At 39.2% G+C, this 20886-nt stretch overlaps 1 protein-coding gene and 1 long non-coding RNA gene across 3 annotated transcripts; both read right to left on the bottom strand.

Annotated features, from left to right (window-relative positions):
- Window positions 1-165: 165 nt before the first annotated feature.
- LOC131311429 (uncharacterized) lies at window positions 166-17605 on the bottom strand. Of its 2 annotated transcripts, XM_058338891.1 has the most exons (9): window positions 17369-17605; window positions 16696-16913; window positions 4474-4588; window positions 4146-4235; window positions 3826-3999; window positions 3584-3703; window positions 2246-2356; window positions 882-963; window positions 166-733 (listed from the first exon to the last, which is right to left on the bottom strand). In XM_058338891.1, the coding sequence occupies exons 1-9, from the start codon at window positions 17531-17533 to the stop codon at window positions 669-671; spliced, it is 1140 nt and encodes a 379-aa protein (XP_058194874.1). In that variant the 5' UTR covers window positions 17534-17605; the 3' UTR covers window positions 166-668. The 2 variants fall into 2 exon arrangements, with proteins under 2 accessions (XP_058194874.1, XP_058194875.1); XM_058338892.1 differs by lacking the exon at window positions 882-963.
- LOC131311430 (uncharacterized) lies at window positions 5247-16689 on the bottom strand. The gene is made up of 2 exons (XR_009195492.1): window positions 15644-16689; window positions 5247-5363 (listed from the first exon to the last, which is right to left on the bottom strand). It is a non-coding gene; the product is annotated as an uncharacterized LOC131311430 (long non-coding RNA).
- Window positions 17606-20886: the final 3281 nt, after the last annotated feature.

Raw genomic sequence — 20886 nt, 5'->3', positions numbered from 1 at the left:
TTGATTATGTAAAATTTAAGCAGCACATTTTGGGAGTAGGTTACTACCAAGAGAAGTGAGATGCCCAATTGATAGATTTTTTTTGGTAAATCAATTCATTCAACTAAAAGAGCAAGAAGCTACAGCAACACCGGGGTGTACCCCAGACTCGACAACACAAGAAAGAAGCCCAAAAGGGAAAGACCCAAAAGCCATCCCCCTTAGAAAAGAACAGAAAAACACAAAAAACAGTGAGCATGTTTCAAGACTAGACAAGTACTAGCAAACTACATCAGTTATTCAACCTGAACACTCGAGACGATAGAAGCCAGTCGTCACAAAGCTTCCTACTTGCAGCATTGAATTTGAGAACGGTCCATGAGCTAAGCTTGACTCTTAACATCTCCTAGGATGGTGATTTCCAAGTAGTCCTCATCTCTTGCTAGACTCTGAAGATCCTTACATTTGTCTCCCTCCAAATGAAATATATTGCAGCATCTAGGGAGAGCTTGTAAACAACATCTCTGAAGCTTTTGCCTTTCCTGTGACGGGAAGCCCAAACTAGACCATGCTCAAGCTGAAGAGGCCTCCAACTGAGAGTTAACTAGCGCAGTGAGTCAACATTAATGCAATTACAAAGGTTTAGCTAGGGTTGCAACACTAGGTTGTAGATTGCCAAAAATGAAAAATCAACAAGCTCCTGCAATGCAGGTTCTGAAGGAATCAAGAAGAATCTCTTCATTTAGAGATTGACCTGCAAATGGGAATAAGACAACGAAGATGATCAAGATGTCAATATATACAAATATAAAAACGTACATACATGTATGTATACATATACACAGAGAGAGAGAGAGAGAGAGAGAGAGAGAGGCATGATATATGTGTGATTAGATCTTTGCCTATAAAAACTATCTTGTTCGTTTGATTGTCTTCGTCTCTCCATTTACGCGTAGGAGTGATCTCATATATCTCTCGCACAGCCTGCCAAACATCACATGCTTAAATTATTCACGACCATCTTGTGCAAACCCAATTGGGTCCTCCATAAGACAAAGGAACTCCAAAAAATAAGATGACAATCCAACAAACTAGAAACAGTAATAAGGCAAATGCATCACAACAGAATAGGCAACTGACAAAGTTTGGGTGGAATCCTAGTATGAACTATATATATATATAGTCAGTCTCAAATGAGGGAGTCCTTATTTTAGTTAAAATGCGGACCTCCTCATTTCTCCCATTTTCTGATCGAATTTCGATGATCCGAGCCGCTCAATGTGTTCAGAACGTGATTTTAAGGGTACTCGCGAGAAATCGGCAAAAAAAATGATCGGGAAGGGCTTCATTCGAGCAGTTTTTGTTTGAACCGTTCGATAAAAAACAAACAAAAACTGCTTCGATGAAGCCCTTCCCGGTCATTTTTTTTGTTGATTTCTCGCGGGTACCCTTAAAATCACGTTCTGAACACATTGAGCGGCTCGGATCATCGAAATTCAATCGGGAAAAGAAGGTCCGCATTTTATTAAAATGAGGTGGTACTTACAGGAGACTGACTGTGTGTGTATATATATATATATCAATTATTTTCAAATGGGGAGGTCCTTATTTTAACTAAAATAAGGACCTTCCCATTTCTCCCATTTTCCGATCGAATTTTAATGATCCGAGCCGCTCAATGTGTTCAAAGCGTGATTTTAAGGATACCTGTGAGAAATCGGCAAAAAAAATGACCAGGAAGGGCTTGATTTGAGCAGTTTTTATTTGAACCGTTTGATAAAAACATAACAAAAACTGCTCGGATGAAGCCCTTCCCGGTTTTCTATTTTATATATATATATATATATATATATATATATATATATATATATATTAATTCATTAGAGCAAACAAGCCAGAGTAGAAACACCCAGTAACAGACACCAGCATGAACACAGATCAGTTCTCTTGCCCTTCACAGCGGAAACTGGAAACACCAAGACACAAAAAAGCAAAAACAAGGGACCAGCACCTAACAACACACAAAGACCTACAACCTACAAGGCCACGAGACCCGAAAAAGGACAACAGAATTCTACTACACACAACACAATCATCATAAAGCCCATCAGTAATCTAGCAGAGAGCAAAAGAACAAGGGATTGTAGCAAATGGACAACACAACAATCGGAAAGATAAAATCTTCAACCAAAGCTGATTTGTAGAAATATAAGTATCTGTATTACCCTTCGTAAAGCAATTAATGGCATTTAATACCAATCGTTACCTGTAAAGTATGAAGTTGATCCGAATCTAAAATATTTAGAACTCCTTTGCAGCGGTAAACTTCCATGTTATATTTCTTATCCCAAAGAATCTCTTCGAGCCACAACCTGACCTAGAGAGAGAGAGAGAGAGAGAGAGAGAGAGAGAGAGATGAAAAAAAGCTTTGCAGCCACATGAGCACTATTCAGGGAAAAGAAGTACAAGAGGTATTTGGGAGCAAAGAGTGAAGGGAAAAAAAAGCATAAAACTAGCAGTATTCAGTGTTCTGAAAAGGGTGCACGGGGTGCGTGCCTTCTAAAACACTGAATATCAGGCGAGCCTCAACGCCTCGAACACCTTGAGGGGAGGCACAGTTCATGAAGCTAAACTGAGGCTTGAGGCACACGAGGCGTGCGCCTCATTTTTTTTTCTTCTCAATATCTCATCTCAAAACCATTGATTCACGAGATTAGACATTGGAAAAACACTAAACAACATCTTCTTCTTGTGCTTTATTTTTTCCACAAGTCTGTCTGTTTCCTAATTTTTATGGTCTTCTTTTTTGGATGCCATGTTTTTGGTACTACTTACTGATTTGAACATTTGGAATATTATCTTTGGTGATCTTTGGAATTTCAAAGATATAATCTTACTTTGGATATTTGCCTAAAATAAATTACTCAGTATTTTTATAACTTGTGGCTCACTCTGGTGAGGCGCGTGCTTGCTCCTAGGCCCAAAGGGACCATTGTGCCTCAAACAATCAAACAACAATAACACTATTGTACAAACCAAATCCTTCTCTAGATGTAACTCGCGTGGATTCCGTTCTTCTGTTTGACTTGCTCGGTTAATGAGGATAGAAATGGTAATTTGAAACGAAAATAGGAAGAGAATGGGGGAAAGCTACCTGTATATCCATCTCTCTCTCTCTGGTACTACCATTTAGCAATAGTAGAGGTGAAAACAGTATTGCATGCTATCCACAATAAATAAACTTGAAGCTTACAGTATAACATATCCAGACATTCAACATGAAATGTTAAAAGCGTTTCTTATATCTTCCTCTGTTACTCCATTTAGCAATAGCAGAGGTGATATTTTGTATTACATATGTTTTACATTTGTCACAAGGAAAATACTGCATTGATATCCGAGAAAAGTGTATTGATATCTGTGAAAGTATATTAATATCCGTGAGATATGTATTGATATCCGAACTTGTTTGGAATTATTGACATATTATCCTTCGCCTAGTGGGCGGAGGTTAGCAATCAAGGATGAGGTTTCTTCAAAACCACCCAATAAAAGAGAACTACACATGTACAATTCGCTACAGCTTGCCATGGCTCATAGATACCTTAACCAGGTTGACAGGCCGTGGCTCACAAATGCATAAGGTCCGCACAGCACTATCATGAAGGTCTTTGGTAGTCAGAGAATTATTTTCTTCTAATAAAGCATCCAAATGGTTGGCTTTCTGAACAGAGAACAGAAAAGGAGGAAAATGACTTGTGTTAGTATTAGCTTAGTAACTGTTACCACGAACTCAAAGATTGAAAGACGCATAAAAGTGAAATACAAGCATTCTTTATGACTAACAGAAGCATCATAAGCCCCGCAGTTCAGTATTTTTGACAAGTCAACTTGACACCGCACAGATCGGATTATATTTGCAAGGGAATTAATATTATGTATCTCCTCCTCCAGCTCATCTATGACACTTCCAGAACCGTCTGGAGAAACCAGATCAACCTTGTTAAGAATTACGACATCCTGCAACAAGAAATGAAACTTATGAGTATCTCAAGTGTCATGTGTGAACCTATAAATAACAAAATTTAGCAAGGGCAGAAACATGATAATGATCGAAGTGGATAGACACGTTCCACAAATAAATCAAGAGGATAAGGAATACTTACCGCAAATGCTATTTGTGAAAATGCTTCTGGAAATGATGACGAATCTTGATGCCTTTGTAGCTGGTAGCGGAGGTTTTTTGCATCTGCAACCTATTCAAGAAGCAATTCCTTAGATCGTAGACAATGAGCATGTCCTATTTAGGTTAAAGCAGTCTACAGAACTACATGTGCCTCACATAATGTTATAACACTTTACATTTACAGTAATACATGAGCATACTGCAATGATCAAAGCAACTATTCAACAAGGGCAACAAGAAAACAAACGCACATAATTTCAGGATACAAATGACTACAAAACAAGTTGAATTTACAGTGTGATACTCACGGTAATTATGGAATCAAGCTTGACTTCCGATTCTAGTTGATCATCCAACCAGAGAACAGATGCAAGCGGAGCAGGGTTTGCCAATCCTGTAGTCTCTAACAATATATGATCAAGCCTACAGTAACCAAAACAACAACCCAAAGAAACTCATAAATACTCTAAAAGTTGGCCATTTTTTACACAGTGCCACGTAACTAATCACATGAGATGGTGCAAAATGCAAACTATATATGCATGTAGCGGCTAATGTGGCTCCAAGAACACAACAATTATCATGAAGTTGGCTAACCTGGCCTTTACTTTCTCTTCCTGTTCCTCCGTTTCAACCTAATCCTACTGCCTCAGATCCAGTCATTGGACTGTTTCACCTCCCTCAAAGTATCATGTTTCACCCCCGTGCAATGCCCCGAGGGCTCAGCATCCCCTTGTTACTTGGAAGAAACCAATTTGGTTTTCCATGAATATCCATCCCTAGGCATAGTTTTATTCATGGATAGCTATTAGGGCCAAGCTTAAAACCAAAGATAAGTTTCATATGGGGGTTAATGATATTTCTTTTTGTCCTCTATGCAACGACTGATGAAATTTTGGACCACCTCATCCTTTGGGTGCTCTCTAATAACATTTGTGTATATATTTCTCGCCTTCGCGATATTCCTAACTGCCCTATCCATGGACTAAAAAAGCTTCCATCCCTAGGCATGGTTTTATTCATGGATAGCTATTAGGGCCAAGCTTAAAACCAAAGATACGTTTCATATGGGGGTTAATGATATTTCTTTTTGTCCTCTATGCAACGATTGATAAAATTTTGGACCACCTCATCCTTTGGGTGCTCTCTAATAATGTTTGTGAATATATTTCTCGCCTTTGCAATACTCCTACCAGCCCTATTGATAAGTGCCAAAATATACATATTTTGGCCCTCCAAACTACATTTATTAGTCATCTATTCTTGTTATTTTATAATTATTTTGTTCATTTTTCTGTTTATAGGTTGCTCGAGCTCGGTTTCCAAGATTTTGGATAAAAGCAGAAGTTAAGAGAAGTCTGGGGTTAAAGTGCAAAGTGCTTTAAAGTTGAATTATTGAATTCTATAACATATATAGCCCAATGGAGCTTTGTGTAATTATTTGCATGTTTTACACTATATAAAGAATGCAACACTGACTACGGCAGCAGCTAGGGAAGAACGGGGAATTGGGTTTCAACGTGAACAGAAGCTTTGGACGAGGACGTGCGTAAGGAGCCGATGTTGGAGATTAAATCAAGATATTCCGATTCTCTTCTCTCCATGAGCAACTAATCCCTTCTCTTAGGGTGTGATGAAACCCTAACTAAGTAACTATGTTTTTATGTTGATTTTGGATTTCGATTGCCGAAACGATGGTTGTATAACATTGAGACTTGTTTTTATGATTCACTATTATTCTTCCAATCTAGTATTATGTATTTGTTTTCTGTGATTGCAAATACATAGTTATACACCGATATTCTTTGTGCATGAAATTGAGAATTAGAATAATCTATGCCTAGAAAAGACGAATCGTGCCTAGATTAATTAGTTATAAAATCGAAGACGATTCGTGCCAACCGAAGATAGATTATGTCCGGTTTTCAATCACATGCAATTTTCTTGGCGATATCACTAGGGCTTGTAGCTTTTAGTGAATCAATGTCGTTTTGGTAGTCGGTTTCTTAAATTAACATAATCGTTTGGTTACGAAGTTAGGGTGGATTCGAAACCCTAAGACCTTTTTCCATATTTGAAGTCAAACATCTCTCTTGCTTTTAATTACTTAGATAATTTTAGTTAATCAAAATCCAATCACTCTTTCTTGAATTGAATTAGGAATTAATTTTAGAAATACAACAACTTAGCCTCTTGATCTCCGTGGTACGATACCTGGACTTAAACCACTATTCTATTTGAATTGAGGTTTTCGCTCAGTTTTAATTATTTATTTTTGGTGTGAAAAACGACCTACCAAATTTTGGCGCCGTTGCCGGGGATCAAAAGCACGGTTGTTTGATTTTTAAGATTTGTTCTTATTTTAATTCCTAGTTAATTTTTTTTTTTTTTCCTTCTTCTCTTCCATTTAATTATCTCGTTCAGTTATTTTAGTGCAGATTACTGATTTTCACGTCAAGAGTTTCATCTTACTCCAAGGAGATTTGAAGAGCTCGGTATCGCCATTGGGCCCTTACAAGAGACTCCAATAATCCGTGAGTTTTAGTTACTGTATTAGAGTTACTGTAGCTTTTAAGTAATTTAATACTTTTATTGCATGTGTTAGTTTAGGACTATTCATTATTGCATAGTTACTCACCGTAGACTTATGCACTGTTAATGCACAATTAGTTTAATGCTACTAGTTTCATACTAAGTCTACATTAGTTTAATATTTTCACATTGCATTAGTTTTAATTAGTGTGACTTTTCATTTAGTAGTTTGCTAGCAGCGATACTTGTTGCACTTAGAGTGGTGTTAATTTCATATGCAAGGGCGTCGGTCTTGTCATCGAGACTTAATCCCTATTGACCCTGAATTAGAGCGGACCCTTAAGGCTATTCGAGCAGTTAAACGTCCCAATAGACCTAGCGACTCACTTGCAATCATGGCGTTACGCGCTAATCAAGAGAACCAGGATAGGCAATTGAGGGAGTACTTTGCTCCCCCTGCATACACATCACCTTCTTGCATCTTATTGCCCACTATCACAGCAGCTCAATATGAGATTAAGTCTCACACTCTTCAGATGCTCCCATCTTTTCATGGGCTTGACAATGAGGATCCTTTTAAGCATATTGATGAATTTGTAGAGAAAAGCTCCACAGTAAAAATTCAAAACTTTTCTGATGATGCCCTTAAGCTAAAACTTTTTCCCTTTTCCCTTAAGGATAGAGCCAAAGATTGGCTTAATTCCTTGGCAACTGGGTCTATTACTACTTGGGCCCAATTACAGCAGGAGTTCCTTACAAAGTACTTTCCCATAGGTAAGACAATCCTATATAGGCAAGCTATCACGAGTTTTTCTCAGGTTGATGGCGAGCAATTTCATGAGACATGGGAAAGGCTTAGTCAGCTTACTCGAAAGTGCCCTCACCATGAAGTTCCTAAGTGGCAGTTAGTTCGTATTTTTTATGACGGGTTGTCTGAACGGCACCGTCAAATGGTTGATGCCTCTTGTGGTGGGACTTTTATGCTTAAAACCCCGGACGAGGCATGGTTGTTATTTGATAACTTGAGTAATAATTCCCAACAACATGCCTCGGCCGCTAGAAGAGTTAATATGGTTGCCTCAAATTCCCAACAGCAAAGAGGGATTTATGAGGTTGGGCACTCCAATGATTTCTCTAACCAAGTGGCTGCTTTGAACAAAAAATTTGACCAGCTTCTATCCCTTGGTCAATTTCCTTCTCCACCTTCTCAGCCTTCATATTTTCAGGAGGCTTGTGCAATTTGTTCGAGTCCTACTCACTTCGTGAGTGAATGCCATATGGCTTCCCAATTCCCCGAGTTTGTTCAAGAGCATGTTAATGCTGCTCAAGGGTTTGCCAGACCCGGTAATGATCCTTATTCTAATACATACAACCCGGGATGGAGAAATCACCCAAATTTCTCTTGGAAACAACAAGCTCCGAGCAATTCTCCTGCTCCACCCCAAAGGCCTATGTTTACCAACTCTGCCAATCCTTCAGCCCACCATCCAACTCAATCACTGCAGCCATATCAGTACCATAATACTCCTTCACCTCAAAGAAACTCTGATTTTGAGGATAAGGTGCTGCAAGCCCTCAAAGGGCTTGAGGCTACTTCTCGTAAACTTGAGGCGAACACACAAACTGTCAACTCTCATACACAATCAATTTCAAAGATAGAGGCCCAAATGGGGCAGCTAGCTAATGCACTCAGTCGACGAGAGGAGGGTAGGTTACCGAGTCAACCAATAGGCAATCCTAAGGGTCAGTATGAAGTAGAGAATGCACAAGTGAATGATCCCTACCATGAGCAAGCCAAGGCAGTACTGACCCTAAGAAATGGGCGTGTGCTTGACACTAGACCTGAGGGCAACAAGGGTACTTTAGAAGAGTCCGTCACTAACTCCAAGAGTTCTGAGGCTACGATAGACCAATCACCGTTGAGAGAGGATCCATTCTCTCCTCCTCAATCGAGCCCCACTCCGGCATCCTATGTACCCAAAGCACCATTCCCTACCCGGCTTGACTCTCTTTCTCCTCTTGGTAAGAAAGGTGCTACCATAGAAAATATGATGGAAGTGTTCAAGCAGGTGACAATCAATCTCCCATTGCTTGATGCCATTCAGCAAATCCCTTCGTATGCAAAATTTCTCAAGGACCTTTGCACCCAAAAGCGCAAAACTCGGACTCATGTGTCCAAAAAGGTCCTTCTCACCGAACAAGTGAGCTCTATCATCCAGCATAACACTCCTCCTAAGCTCAAAGACCCAGGTGCTCCAGTTATCTCCTGTGTTATTGGTAATCATTCCATTGAGCGAGCACTCCTAGACTTGGGAGCAAGTGTCAATTTGCTCCCTTATTCGGTTTATGAGCAATTCGGGCTTGGTGAGTTGAAGCCCACATCAGTCACCCTCCAATTAGCTGATAGGTCGATTAAGGTGCCACGTGGCATTATAGAGGATGTTCTTGTCAAGGTTGAAAACTTCTATTTTCCTGCTGACTTCATAGTACTTGACACGGAACCAGTGCATAACCTTAGGAAGCAAACACCTATCATACTCGGTCGGCCCTTCTTAGCTACAGCTAATGCTAGCATCCATTGTAGGACTGGGGCGATGGATGTCTCCTTTGGTAACCAAACCTTGCGCTTAAATGTTTTCAATGCCTCCGAACAACCTCATCAAGAGGAGGACTGCTTTGCAGTTGACATGATTGATAACTTAGTAGAGGAAGCACTACCTTATATTCTTAATGAGGACCCATTAGAGGCATGTTTGGCTCATTTTGGCTTTAACAAATTTGATATAGACCGGTCTATTGAGGAGGTAAATGCTCTACTTGATGCTTCACCTCTCTTGGATTTTCCCCCTTGGAAAGCCGCAGTTGAGCCATTGCCTAATCTTTCTAGTACACCGGCTCTTCCCTCTATTGAGTGTCCACCCAAACTTGAGTTGAAGCCACTTCCGTCTACACTCAAGTACGTTTTCTTAGGACCAAAGGACACCTTACCTGTTATCATTGCTTCTGACTTGACTGATGACCAACAAAGTCAACTTTTGAGGGTGCTTGGAGAGCACAAGGGTGCCATCGGATGGTCTGTAGCGGACTTGAAAGGCATTGACCCCTCTGTTTGCATGCATCGCATATATTGTGAAGATAATGCGAAACCTACTCGCGAGATGCAACGGAGATTGAATCCGAATATGAAAGAGGTTGTGATGAAGGAAGTTGTGAAATTGCTTGATGCGGGTATCATTTACCCCATCTCCGATAGCAAGTGGGTGAGCCCTACCCAAGTGGTGCCCAAAAAGTCAGGCATAACTGTTGTTGAAAATGAGAAAGGAGAATTGGTTCCCACGCGCACCACCACTGGTTGGCGCGTATGCATAGACTATCGCAAATTGAATTCCATGACTAGGAAGGATCATTTCCCATTGCCCTTTATTGATCAAATCCTAGAGAGGTTAGCAGGCAAAAGCTACTATTGTTTCCTTGATGGTTATTCAGGATATAACCAAGTGCCTGTTTACCCAGAAGACCAAGAGAAGACCACCTTCACTTGTCCTTTTGGTACTTTTGCCTACCGGCGGATGCCATTTGGACTTTGTAATGCACCTGCGACCTTTCAAAGATGCATGATGGCCATATTTTCTGACATGGTGGAAGATTTTCTTGAGGTTTTTATGGATGACTTTTCTGTGTTTGGGACATCTTTTGAGTGTTGTCTCCAAAACTTGTCTAAAGTTCTTCAACGTTGCAAGGAGACAAACCTAGTCTTGAGTTGGGAGAAGAGCCATTTTATGGTTCAAGAAGGTATCGTGTTAGGCCACATTGTCTCTAAGAGAGGGATAGAAGTTGATAAGGCCAAGGTCGATCTCATCTCCAGGCTTCCACCCCCTACTTCAGTGAAGCAAATCCGATCATTCCTTGGGCATGCGGGTTTTTACCGCCGCTTCATTAAAGACTTTAGCAAGATTTCTCGACCTTTGTGTGAACTCCTTGCCAAAGATACTCCTTTTATCTTTGATGAAGCATGTCTACAAGCTTTTGAGAAGCTGCGTGCTTTACTATCATCCGCCCCGATTATGCAGTCCCCCGATTGGAACCTCCCCTTTGAGATTATGTGTGATGCATCCGACTATGCAGTTGGTGCAGTATTGGGACAACGGGTGGACAAGGTCCCTCATGTCATTTACTATGCTAGCAAGACTCTTGCAGATGCGCAATTGAATTACACTACTACTGAAAAAGAGTTGCTAGCAGTAGTTTTTGCTTTAAATAAGTTTCGCTCATATCTCTTAGGATCCAAGGTATTAGTGTACTCCGATCATGCCGCTTTGCGGTATTTGCTCTCAAAGAAAGACACTAAGCCTCGGCTAATTCGATGGATCCTTTTGCTACAAGAGTTTGATTATGAGATTCGGGACAAGAAAGGTTCCGAAAATTCAGTAGCGGATCATTTGTCTAGGATCCTGGTCGAAACCTTGAGTGACCCTCTTCCCTTCAAGGACTCATTTCCTGATGAGCAACTTTTTGTGGTGTCACAAGTCAATCCCCCATGGTATGCTGACATAGTGAACTATCTTGCTATAGGCAAAATCCCTTCGCATTGGTCCAAGCATGACAATGACCGATTCTTTGCACAAGTTAAGTTCTATTTCTGGGAGGATCCAGAATTGTTTAAGTATTGCCCAGACCAAATTATTCGTAGATGCGTCCCTAAGAGTGAATTCCATAGTATTCTTAACTTTTGTCATACTCTCGAGTGTGGCGGCCACTTTAGTGGAAAGCGAACTGCCGCTAAGGTCTTGCAGAGTGGCTTTTATTGGCCAACTCTATTTAAAGATGCACATGAGTTCTGTAGAAATTGCTTGAGGTGTCAGCAAACTGGGAACATGTCGCGTCGAGACATGATGCCACTTACCTCTATTCTTATTGTGGAAATCTTTGATGTGTGGGGTATTGACTTTATGGGTCCTTTTCCATCCTCATTTGGTTTTGAATATATTCTTGTGGCAGTGGATTATGTCTCAAAGTGGGTGGAAGCGGTAGCTACTAGGACTAATGACCACAAGGTGGTGGTCGAGTTCTTACAAAGTAATATCTTTAGTCGATTTGGCTTTCCACGGGCAATCATAAGTGATGAGGGTACCCATTTTATCAATCGACACTTCGCGGCTTTAGTGCGGAAATACTCAATCACTCATAAGGTAACCACTCCTTATCATCCTCAAACAAGTGGTCAAGTCGAAGTGTCCAATAGGGAGGTTAAGAGTATTCTTGAAAAAACGGTGAGACCCGACCGTAAGGATTGGTCTCTCCGTCTAGATGATGCATTGTGGGCCTATCGAACAGCCTACAAGACTCCCATTGGCATGTCTCCTTATCGGATGGTTTATCGGATGGTTTTTGGTAAGGCATGCCACTTACCGGTTGAGTTGGAACATCGCGCGTTTTGGGCCATAAAGAGATTGAACTTCGATATGGATGCAGCTGGTTCTACTCGAAAACTCCAACTTAATGAGTTAGATGAGATTCGCAATGATGCCTATGAGAGTTCTAAGATTTACAAGGCTAGGACAAAAGCTTTCCATGATAAGCATATTAATCGTAAGTCCTTTGAGCCTAACCAAAAGGTGTGGCTCTTCAATTCTAAGTTGCGTCTCTTTCCCGGTAAGCTTCGGTCTAGATGGGATGGTCCTTTCATTGTTGTGCAAGTTTTTCCCCATAGTGCAGTAGAGGTGCGGAATCCACGTAATGGTAAAGTTTTTAAAGTTAACGGCCAACGTTTGAAGCCGTATGTGGATGGTATTTCAGATGGGGAGGTGGTTGAGTCTATTGATTTGTTCGACCCTAGATATTTAGACTTTTGAGCTTTCGCGACGTCTGGCTGAAGACAGTAAACTTAGCTCTTTTTGGGAGGAAACCCAAGTTTTGTATAAGCTTTTCTTTGTTCTAGGCATTGATTCCTTCTTATGTTTTTGCTGTTTTTCTTATTTGCTATTCTTTTGTTTGCTTTTATTTTCTATATTTTGTTGTTGTGGAGGCTAACATTTGCAGGTTCGTCCATTCACATTGGGGGGTCTCCCTCTCGCTATATTGTACCTTGCTTAGTTCCTCCGGTTCAAGGTGATATCTTTCCTTTCTTTTGCTATTTGTCCTCTCTTTTCATGTTCATGGTTTCAATGCGGACATTGAATGGTGTAAGTTGGGGGGAGGGATCACATTGCTTCATAGTTTAAAAAAAAAAAATTGAAAATTTTTGAAAAAATAGTTGGATTATTTTTGCATGAGAATTGAAACTTGTTGAGATTAATTCTTGGTTGATTGAGCTGAGATATGATGATCATTGCTTGGATATCTCTATGGCATTGTAGTTCTTTTTGCTAGCTTATCGCGAGAAATTTGTCATGGCACTTATTCTTAGCAATTTTGCACTTCACGTTTATGTGGGCTTTGGTCGCTTTGTGAGATGCATACTGACTATTCTTAATGGCTTGTTTAGTGGAGACTTATATGCCCATGTGAGTTTAGAGCCTTACCTTTTCTTGGAGAGGTGTCACATAAACTCTTATTGTCACAAAAGAGCAGATTCGTAGTTGATCTCATTATCTTTGTTGTCAAGTATTGGGAACATATTAATAGCATTGACTATTCTCTTGGGTTCGAAAATTTGCATGGTTGTGTTGCCCCTAGGAGAGGATCATAGGCCATCTTTGACACTTTGGGCCGGTTCGTTTCTTTCTTTCATTTATCATTTGTGAGCCCATTTGAGCCTCTCGCATGATATCTTTTTCTTGTTGAACTCCACCATCTATAATGTGTCTTGAGAAGGCTTGATTAATTATGTGGAGGTGAACTATTAACAAAAGATGGGGTAAGCGGAGTTGGTCATAGAGCTTTGTTTATGGTAGTCCTTCAAAAAGTATCAAAAGAAAAAAATAAAAAAGGATATGAACCAGAAAAGAAAAAAAAATTGAATTGAAAAAAAGAGGACACCAAGCTTATTGAAGAATGTGTAAATGATATTATTTTGAAAGGATGTTGAAGGATAGGAAAGAGAGATGTGGCGAAGTTAAAAAAAAAGAGAGAATGAGAAGAGGGCACTTTGTGAAAAAACATGCCCTAGATGAGTTATTGTGAGCCTATTCTCAGACACTTGAATATTTTACCCTAGCCTTAATACATTTTCCCTTACCTAAAGCTACAACCAGAATTGAAAGTCCTATTTGAACCTAGGGGCAATGGGATGTGGATTGATGGAAAGAGAGAGTTTATGATGCTTGCATTTCGTTCATGAGATCATGTGTCCAGTTCATAGAGCATTCTTTCGTGTCTTTGTGTGCGGAATACTTTGTTTTCATGTTGCATAACTTCCACCCGCACATGTTGAGAGTACATAAAATGCACCTTGTTTCGAAGTGAATTCATTTGTTGAGTGCATGACATGGTGAGATTTGAAGTCGAGACTCGGTCCGGAGAGAATTTTTAGTTGTTACTCACCTTGCGACCGAGGCCCTTATTCAGACACGTTAAGTGTAGGTGCCATGGCTTATTTTTATGATTTGATAGCCTCTAGAACTACTCTTGCCTGGTATGTTTCTGCGATGGTTTCATTTCCTTTGCTTGAGATATCAATGAGTTGTTTACAGGTTTTTGGGTCTTATGTGAAAAAGATTCACAGTGTTTGTGGGAGTTCATTGCTGTAAACCCTCACGAGACTACACTCGTCCTCTAGGGATCGCCTAGGGGTTTAAAAGGCTTGTTGCACGGGCTTAGTGCAATCGTGAATCCTACGAAAGTGGCGTAGTTCGAATTTATCTTAATTCTTTTCTTTGCTCGGGACTAGCAAAGTGTAAGTTGGGGGGTGTGATAAGTGCCAAAATATACATATTTTGGCCCTCCAAACTACATTTATTAGTCATCTATTCTTGTTATTTTATAATTATTTTGTTCATTTTTCTGTTTATAGGTTGCTCGAGCTCGGTTTCCAAGATTTTGGATAAAAGCAGAAGTTAAGAGAAGTCTGGGGTTAAAGTGCAAAGTGCTTTAAAGTTGAATTATTGAATTCTATAACATATATAGCCCAATGGAGCTTTGTGTAATTATTTGCATGTTTTACACTATATAAAGAATGCAACACTGACTACGGCAGCAGCTAGGGAAGAACGGGGAATTGGGTTTCAACGTGAACAGAAGCTTTGGACGAGGACGTGCGTAAGGAGCCGATGTTGGAGATTAAATCAAGATATTCCGATTCTCTTCTCTCCATGAGCAACTAATCCCTTCTCTTAGGGTGTGATGAAACCCTAACTAAGTAACTATGTTTTTATGTTGATTTTGGATTTCGATTGCCGAAACGATGGTTGTATAACATTGAGACTTGTTTTTATGATTCACTATTATTCTTCCAATCTAGTATTATGTATTTGTTTTCTGTGATTGCAAATACATAGTTATACACCGATATTCTTTGTGCATGAAATTGAGAATTAGAATAATCTATGCCTAGAAAAGACGAATCGTGCCTAGATTAATTAGTTATAAAATCGAAGACGATTCGTGCCAACCGAAGATAGATTATGTCCGGTTTTCAATCACATGCAATTTTCTTGGCGATATCACTAGGGCTTGTAGCTTTTAGTGAATCAATGTCGTTTTGGTAGTCGGTTTCTTAAATTAACATAATCGTTTGGTTACGAAGTTAGGGTGGATTCGAAACCCTAAGACCTTTTTCCATATTTGAAGTCAAACATCTCTCTTGCTTTTAATTACTTAGATAATTTTAGTTAATCAAAATCCAATCACTCTTTCTTGAATTGAATTAGGAATTAATTTTAGAAATACAACAACTTAGCCTCTTGATCTCCGTGGTACGATACCTGGACTTAAACCACTATTCTATTTGAATTGAGGTTTTCGCTCAGTTTTAATTATTTATTTTTGGTGTGAAAAACGACCTACCACCTATCCATGGACTAAAAAAGCTTACGGTTCTGATCTAAGGTCTGTGGGAAAAGCTTTCCCAATATACTCACGAAAGTTACATTGGCTGCTATGGGTTTATTTTCTTTGCCAAGGGGGGTTTAGCCATATACTCAAAGACCTTTAGAGATCCCCTTTTTCTATTATATACTCAGGAAAGTACTATTGGCTGCAATGGTTCATGTTCTTGGCCAAGAGGGGATTAACTGTATGTCCATAGGACTTAAGAGATCCCCTTTTTCTATTATTGATCAGATTAAGTTTGAAGTCTGTTATTGAGGCTTGTCAGAGCTGGAGTGTTGAGGCCTCTGATCTGCCTTCTTTTAATTGTAAAAACTGGCTGATTCCACATTGTATTTTTGCTCCTCGGTAGCCTTTAGTTCCCTTCTAGAATTTGGTTGGCCTGTTTTGATTTAGTTATGAGTTTTTGGAGATTCACTTGACATTTTCTTACTGAATAAAGCTCTCAGTTAGCCGTAAAAATAAAGATAAATAAAGAACACTCCAATGTAGTTGTTAGAAGAAAACAATTGCACAAGCAAAGATCCATTTTCTCCCTTCACTATGGTGTTGAGCAAATGCGTTTCCGCTTCTTATTAGGGAAAATAGTGGGATGACTATCGTAATGGGGAGAATAGTGGCGACTACATTTCTACAGTGGTGAACTTTTATGCATAATCGTGACAGTTGGTCCAATGCTTGGGTAGCTGCAAGTAGGTGCAGTAAGGTTGTAGTATTGTGGGAAGGTAGGTGCAGCAAGGTAGTAGCATTGTGGGGTTCAACTCCTATTTCTTTCTCCCGTTAACTCAGGCGTTAGCCTTTAAGGCAAACTAGGTAAACCTTTCTTGTGTAATTAGCCTGCTTTTCAATCTCGTCGTCGTATTTCCTCATCAGGCTCAGAAAGCTCAACCTGCAGTTAACCTTTTTTATAGGCTTTAAGCCAAACACTTCTACACCCTACTAACTGTTACACTCATAACTGTGCATACATGAAATCAGTAGAAAGTAGCATAAGGAATGAATACATGGATCACCTCTCCTTCCTCTGCACAAGTTGCTCCAGTGCTTGAACCAGACTATGCTTGACAGTGCAGCAAACGCATCCATTGTCCAACTCAACCCACTCTTCTACAAGCGCATCGCCTTCTCCTTCATTGATCATAGCCCTCTCCACTCCAATCTCTTCACCAAACTCGTTCAATATCACAGCAATCCTCTTCCCATGTTCGGTATGCAGAATATGATTCACCAACTGAAAATTCACACCCACATAAAATTGCATATTACTCACCCACAAAACCATGCCTATGCATGCATGATCAAAAAAAACAATGCCTATCAAGGGCTGCAAGCCTGCAAACAAGCCGAGCTTTGAAGTGTTCGAGCTTGTCTTTCAAAACTAGCCTTAAGCTTGAGCACTGGATCGAGCTCGAGCTTGGCTCATTTACTATGCAGGTGTTTGAGCCATACAAGCTTCTATAAACGAACCGAACCTCCGCAACAGCCGTGCTCTTACAAAAAAGCTGAGTTACTTGAGCTCGGTTCATTTACTAAACGAGCTTAAACTTTACTAACGAGCCGAGCCCAAGGTAATAAAAAAATCGTTTCTAGCCCTTGGGTTCTGTTGTTGTTGTTGTTGTGTTTCTAGCCCTATGCCTATGCGAAATTTTATATGAACACTTGTAAATATTCAGACTGTGAATGTACAGTGGATTTGCCCGCGCCGAGATAGCCTGTGATTACGGTCACGCCGACGGGTGAACCTTCGACGACTTTCCGCCGTTGATCATCGGACGTCTGTGATTGGTTCCGGCCCACGGTATCGTTGATTTCAACGGCCAGCGGTGGTTCTTCGTCGTCGTCGTACTCCATCCTCGCAGACCATTCAAGGGTTTCGCTTTACAATCCAAAACCCGCTTTTTCATAGTCGAGCCGATTTGAAGGGCTTGGGTAGAAAATGGGCCGGGCTAATTTACGGCATGCATGTAATTCGGGTCATAAATCCGAGATCTAGGGCTCTATGTGACCAAGTTCATTGGCCTGGCCCAAAATGTATAAGAGTTTGCAAAAAATTGATAGAAAATTGGGAAAATGACGACCCATGACGTGTTTTGATAATTAATATCCACCAAAGATTTTTTAACATTAACAAATGTTCTTAGCATATCCTTGGCGGGTATTAATTATCAAAACACATCATTGGCCGTCATTTTTCCTAGAAAATTTCTTCTTAACCATGCCCGGCGTCGATGGCCTATCTCTAACCGAATCATGGAGAGGATTGGTCGAGATGCGCGTAAGCTGGCCCGGACCATCCCTGACTGGCGAATCAAACCGAAAAAAGAAGATAAACATATTTAAATGAAAACTCACTGAAGACAAAATTTTAAAATATGGTCGATGAAACACATATGGTTCTACTGAAGGAATAAAGTAGCAGAAAATGTGACCAAATGGAAAAAATAAAAATAAAGAATCAATTAACAATAACGAAATTCTTTCTGCCTTTTCCAAGATTGAAGCCTTGTGTCGCTCCTTTGGATGAAGGGGGGAAAAAAGAAAAGGGTTATGATTTCTTGTAAAATCACCCATTCGGATTGAGCTGAGTCATTTGGTGAGAAATGAAAGAGAAAAGTACAAAAAAAAAAAAACAACATTTTTTGGCTCTTTCTCTCTCACCCAATCTCATAAAAAAATGATGTGTAAATGACTCCCTTTTTCTTGGATCATCATTTCTCACCATTCAAATGGGCAGTGTTGTTAATCAAAAGTTCAAAACTCAAATTTTCCCATAAAATAAGAATATGGGGCAAATAAGCCAAGATTGAAGTTAGGCAAGGGAAGTGGAATGCACGAAATTAAAGAGCTAGTCCACACTCCACAGCCCCAACTTTAATTTGATAAGATGTGTTGTTTGGTAAGATGAACTTTGTGAGGTCATTAATCAGTTGCTAAGCATGGCAGGGAATTGGAAAGGTATTTGTTGCTTTTCAATCTTTTGAAAATGTTGCAAAAGAAAGGATGAAAAAGAGAAAGTGGTTAGGAGTATTTATATGTGTGCTGCTATTGGTACATACAATGTACATATAGATTTTGTGGGGTCCAATTCGAGTCCCACAAAAATGATTCAAACCGCTCATTATTTTGAAAACATCTTTTTATGGAGCCCTGTAAAAAATCAGCTCAACCCGATATCGGTAAGGATTTTTTCTGAATTTGTAAGGGCGAAACTAAGCAGTTAAGTAGTTTGTACATTGTATGTACCCCACAAAATCTATATGTACATTGTATGTACCCCACAAAATCTATATGTACATTATATGTACAAAATCTATATGTACATTCTATGTAACCCGATACCATATTTTGTTTTCAATATGCGTCATGTGACATGAAATGACCTGGAATTTCCTAGTTGTCACGTAGTACAAAATTAATAAAATATTTAAGGAGAATCTGTTATGATTTATATGTATTCTACATATACGAAAGAAATAAATCCTTTAGGTGTGAACATTTTTATGAAGTTGTATCACATGAGTGATTTCCCGATTGCTTAGAACTTAGAAGAAGAAACGATTGCACGAACAAATAAGCTGCATAGACAGGTGGGGGATTTGCGTAATAAAGGCGCAAAATATTTGTCCACGCATTGCGTGTGCTATATTTAGAACTAGTGTTTATCCGTGCCTATGGCACTATTCACCCCGCTGATTGAAATTATCCTTTGAATCTAGTACAAAGAACACAACTATCAAAATCACCAAATACAATCAGAGAACTCAACTTCAATATTTTCAATTCGTGTCTTCCCAATTTTTATGTTCTTAAATAGCCCTAATTTTTACGAAAATTGACAGAATCAACAATTAATATAAAACTTACCCTCCTGCCTTCATTCAAAACAATTAACGTAAAGCAAAGTAAGAAAGAGGAGGAGAATCACCCTGGAACAACTTTTCATGCAACACGTACAAAGTACTTTGCATGTAGACCTAGGTTTGTTCCCTTTGATTTTTCACCATTATCTGTGATTTTTCAAATTAATCGCACAAATAAAGTAGACCCATTACCATTGCTTCCAGATGTAGAACTCAATTTACCCCTCATCGTAATGTTTCTTACCTTCAAAACAAACCGACAAAAGCCTATTTGTTTACCTTCAAATCATCCCTTTTACTTGATGTTTCTTAATTACCTTGTCGAGCATCGTCCAAAGTAGGGGACGGATCCAAGAATATATAATAGTGGGACATCTGTTAATCATAATGATAAAATTTATTTATTTTAATCAACCGTAGTAAAATCGTATACAATTAAAGCATGCATTACTAATTACAAAAGTTTATATATAATACGTACTTTAAGTTAAATTAGGTAAAAATGAGCACAAAATCTCAGACAAATTTTAAAGTACATTTTAAATGAACATCAACAAATTTTAGAATGATCGAGCTAGTTTTGTTAATGCATTTATTTTAAAATATTTTTTTCAGACGGTTAAAAATAAAGAGAATCAAGAAAGAATAGCTTCAAATAGACCAACAGCTCGTAAAGTAACAAGTATAAATGCATCATATAATGAAACTTAGGCATAAAACTAATTTTATATATGTATTTTCAGAATATATACAAGTGTGTATGTTTATATACTAGCACAGTTTCATAATTATGCTAATTTATACATAAATATTTTTTAAAAATATTTTAATTTCGAGCGGGGACACGTGCCCCCGTGTAGATCTGTCCTTGTCCCAAAGCCAAGGTTTGTGTAATATATTAGAAAGAGTGTGGAAACATTCTTAAGAGTAGGAGTTCACATCAACTATTGGATCAATTCAATCTTAGCCATTGCAACAACTTATTTTTTTGGGGGCCCTACACTCTTTTGTTTTATATTATAGATTACTAGCGAATTGCCCGTGCCTACGGCACTACCCATTCGATTGGAATTACCTTTTGAATCTTCATAGTAGCTCAAACATTAAATCGATTCACGAAAGAAATTACTTGAGAGAAATAATTTGATCAATCATAGCTATAACTAAGCCAACTTCTCCACTAATTCATAGACACCCCTTGCATGTGCATCAAAAACAACCGTGCTACTTGCACAGATGTTTTTGCACATATCATGCACATACATTTTTGTAGGGTCCATATCAGGGTCCCACAAAATGATCCGAACCACTCATCTTTTTTAAAATATTTTTTGGAGGGTTCCT

Source organism: Rhododendron vialii, chromosome 12a (assembly GCF_030253575.1).
Source record: "Rhododendron vialii isolate Sample 1 chromosome 12a, ASM3025357v1".
Taxonomy (NCBI): Eukaryota; Viridiplantae; Streptophyta; class Magnoliopsida; order Ericales; family Ericaceae; genus Rhododendron; species Rhododendron vialii.
Note: the sequence above shows the minus strand (reverse complement) of the source record. Positions and strands in the feature narration are given on the sequence as shown.

What these genes read in the sequence shown, in the direction of transcription:
- LOC131311429 (XM_058338891.1), bottom strand. Translation starts at nt 17,533, where the DNA reads ATGGAGTACGACGACGACGAAGAACCACCGCTGGCCGTTGAAATCAAC. An exon ending in CTTGTGCAGAGGAAGGAGAG is followed by an intron (nt 4,589 to 16,695) that starts GTGATCCATGTA and finishes TGGTTACTGTAG; the next exon opens with GCTTGATCATATATTGTTAG. An exon ending in ATCAACTTCATACTTTACAG is followed by an intron (nt 964 to 2,245) that starts GTAACGATTGGT and finishes GATGTTTGGCAG; the next exon opens with GCTGTGCGAGAGATATATGA.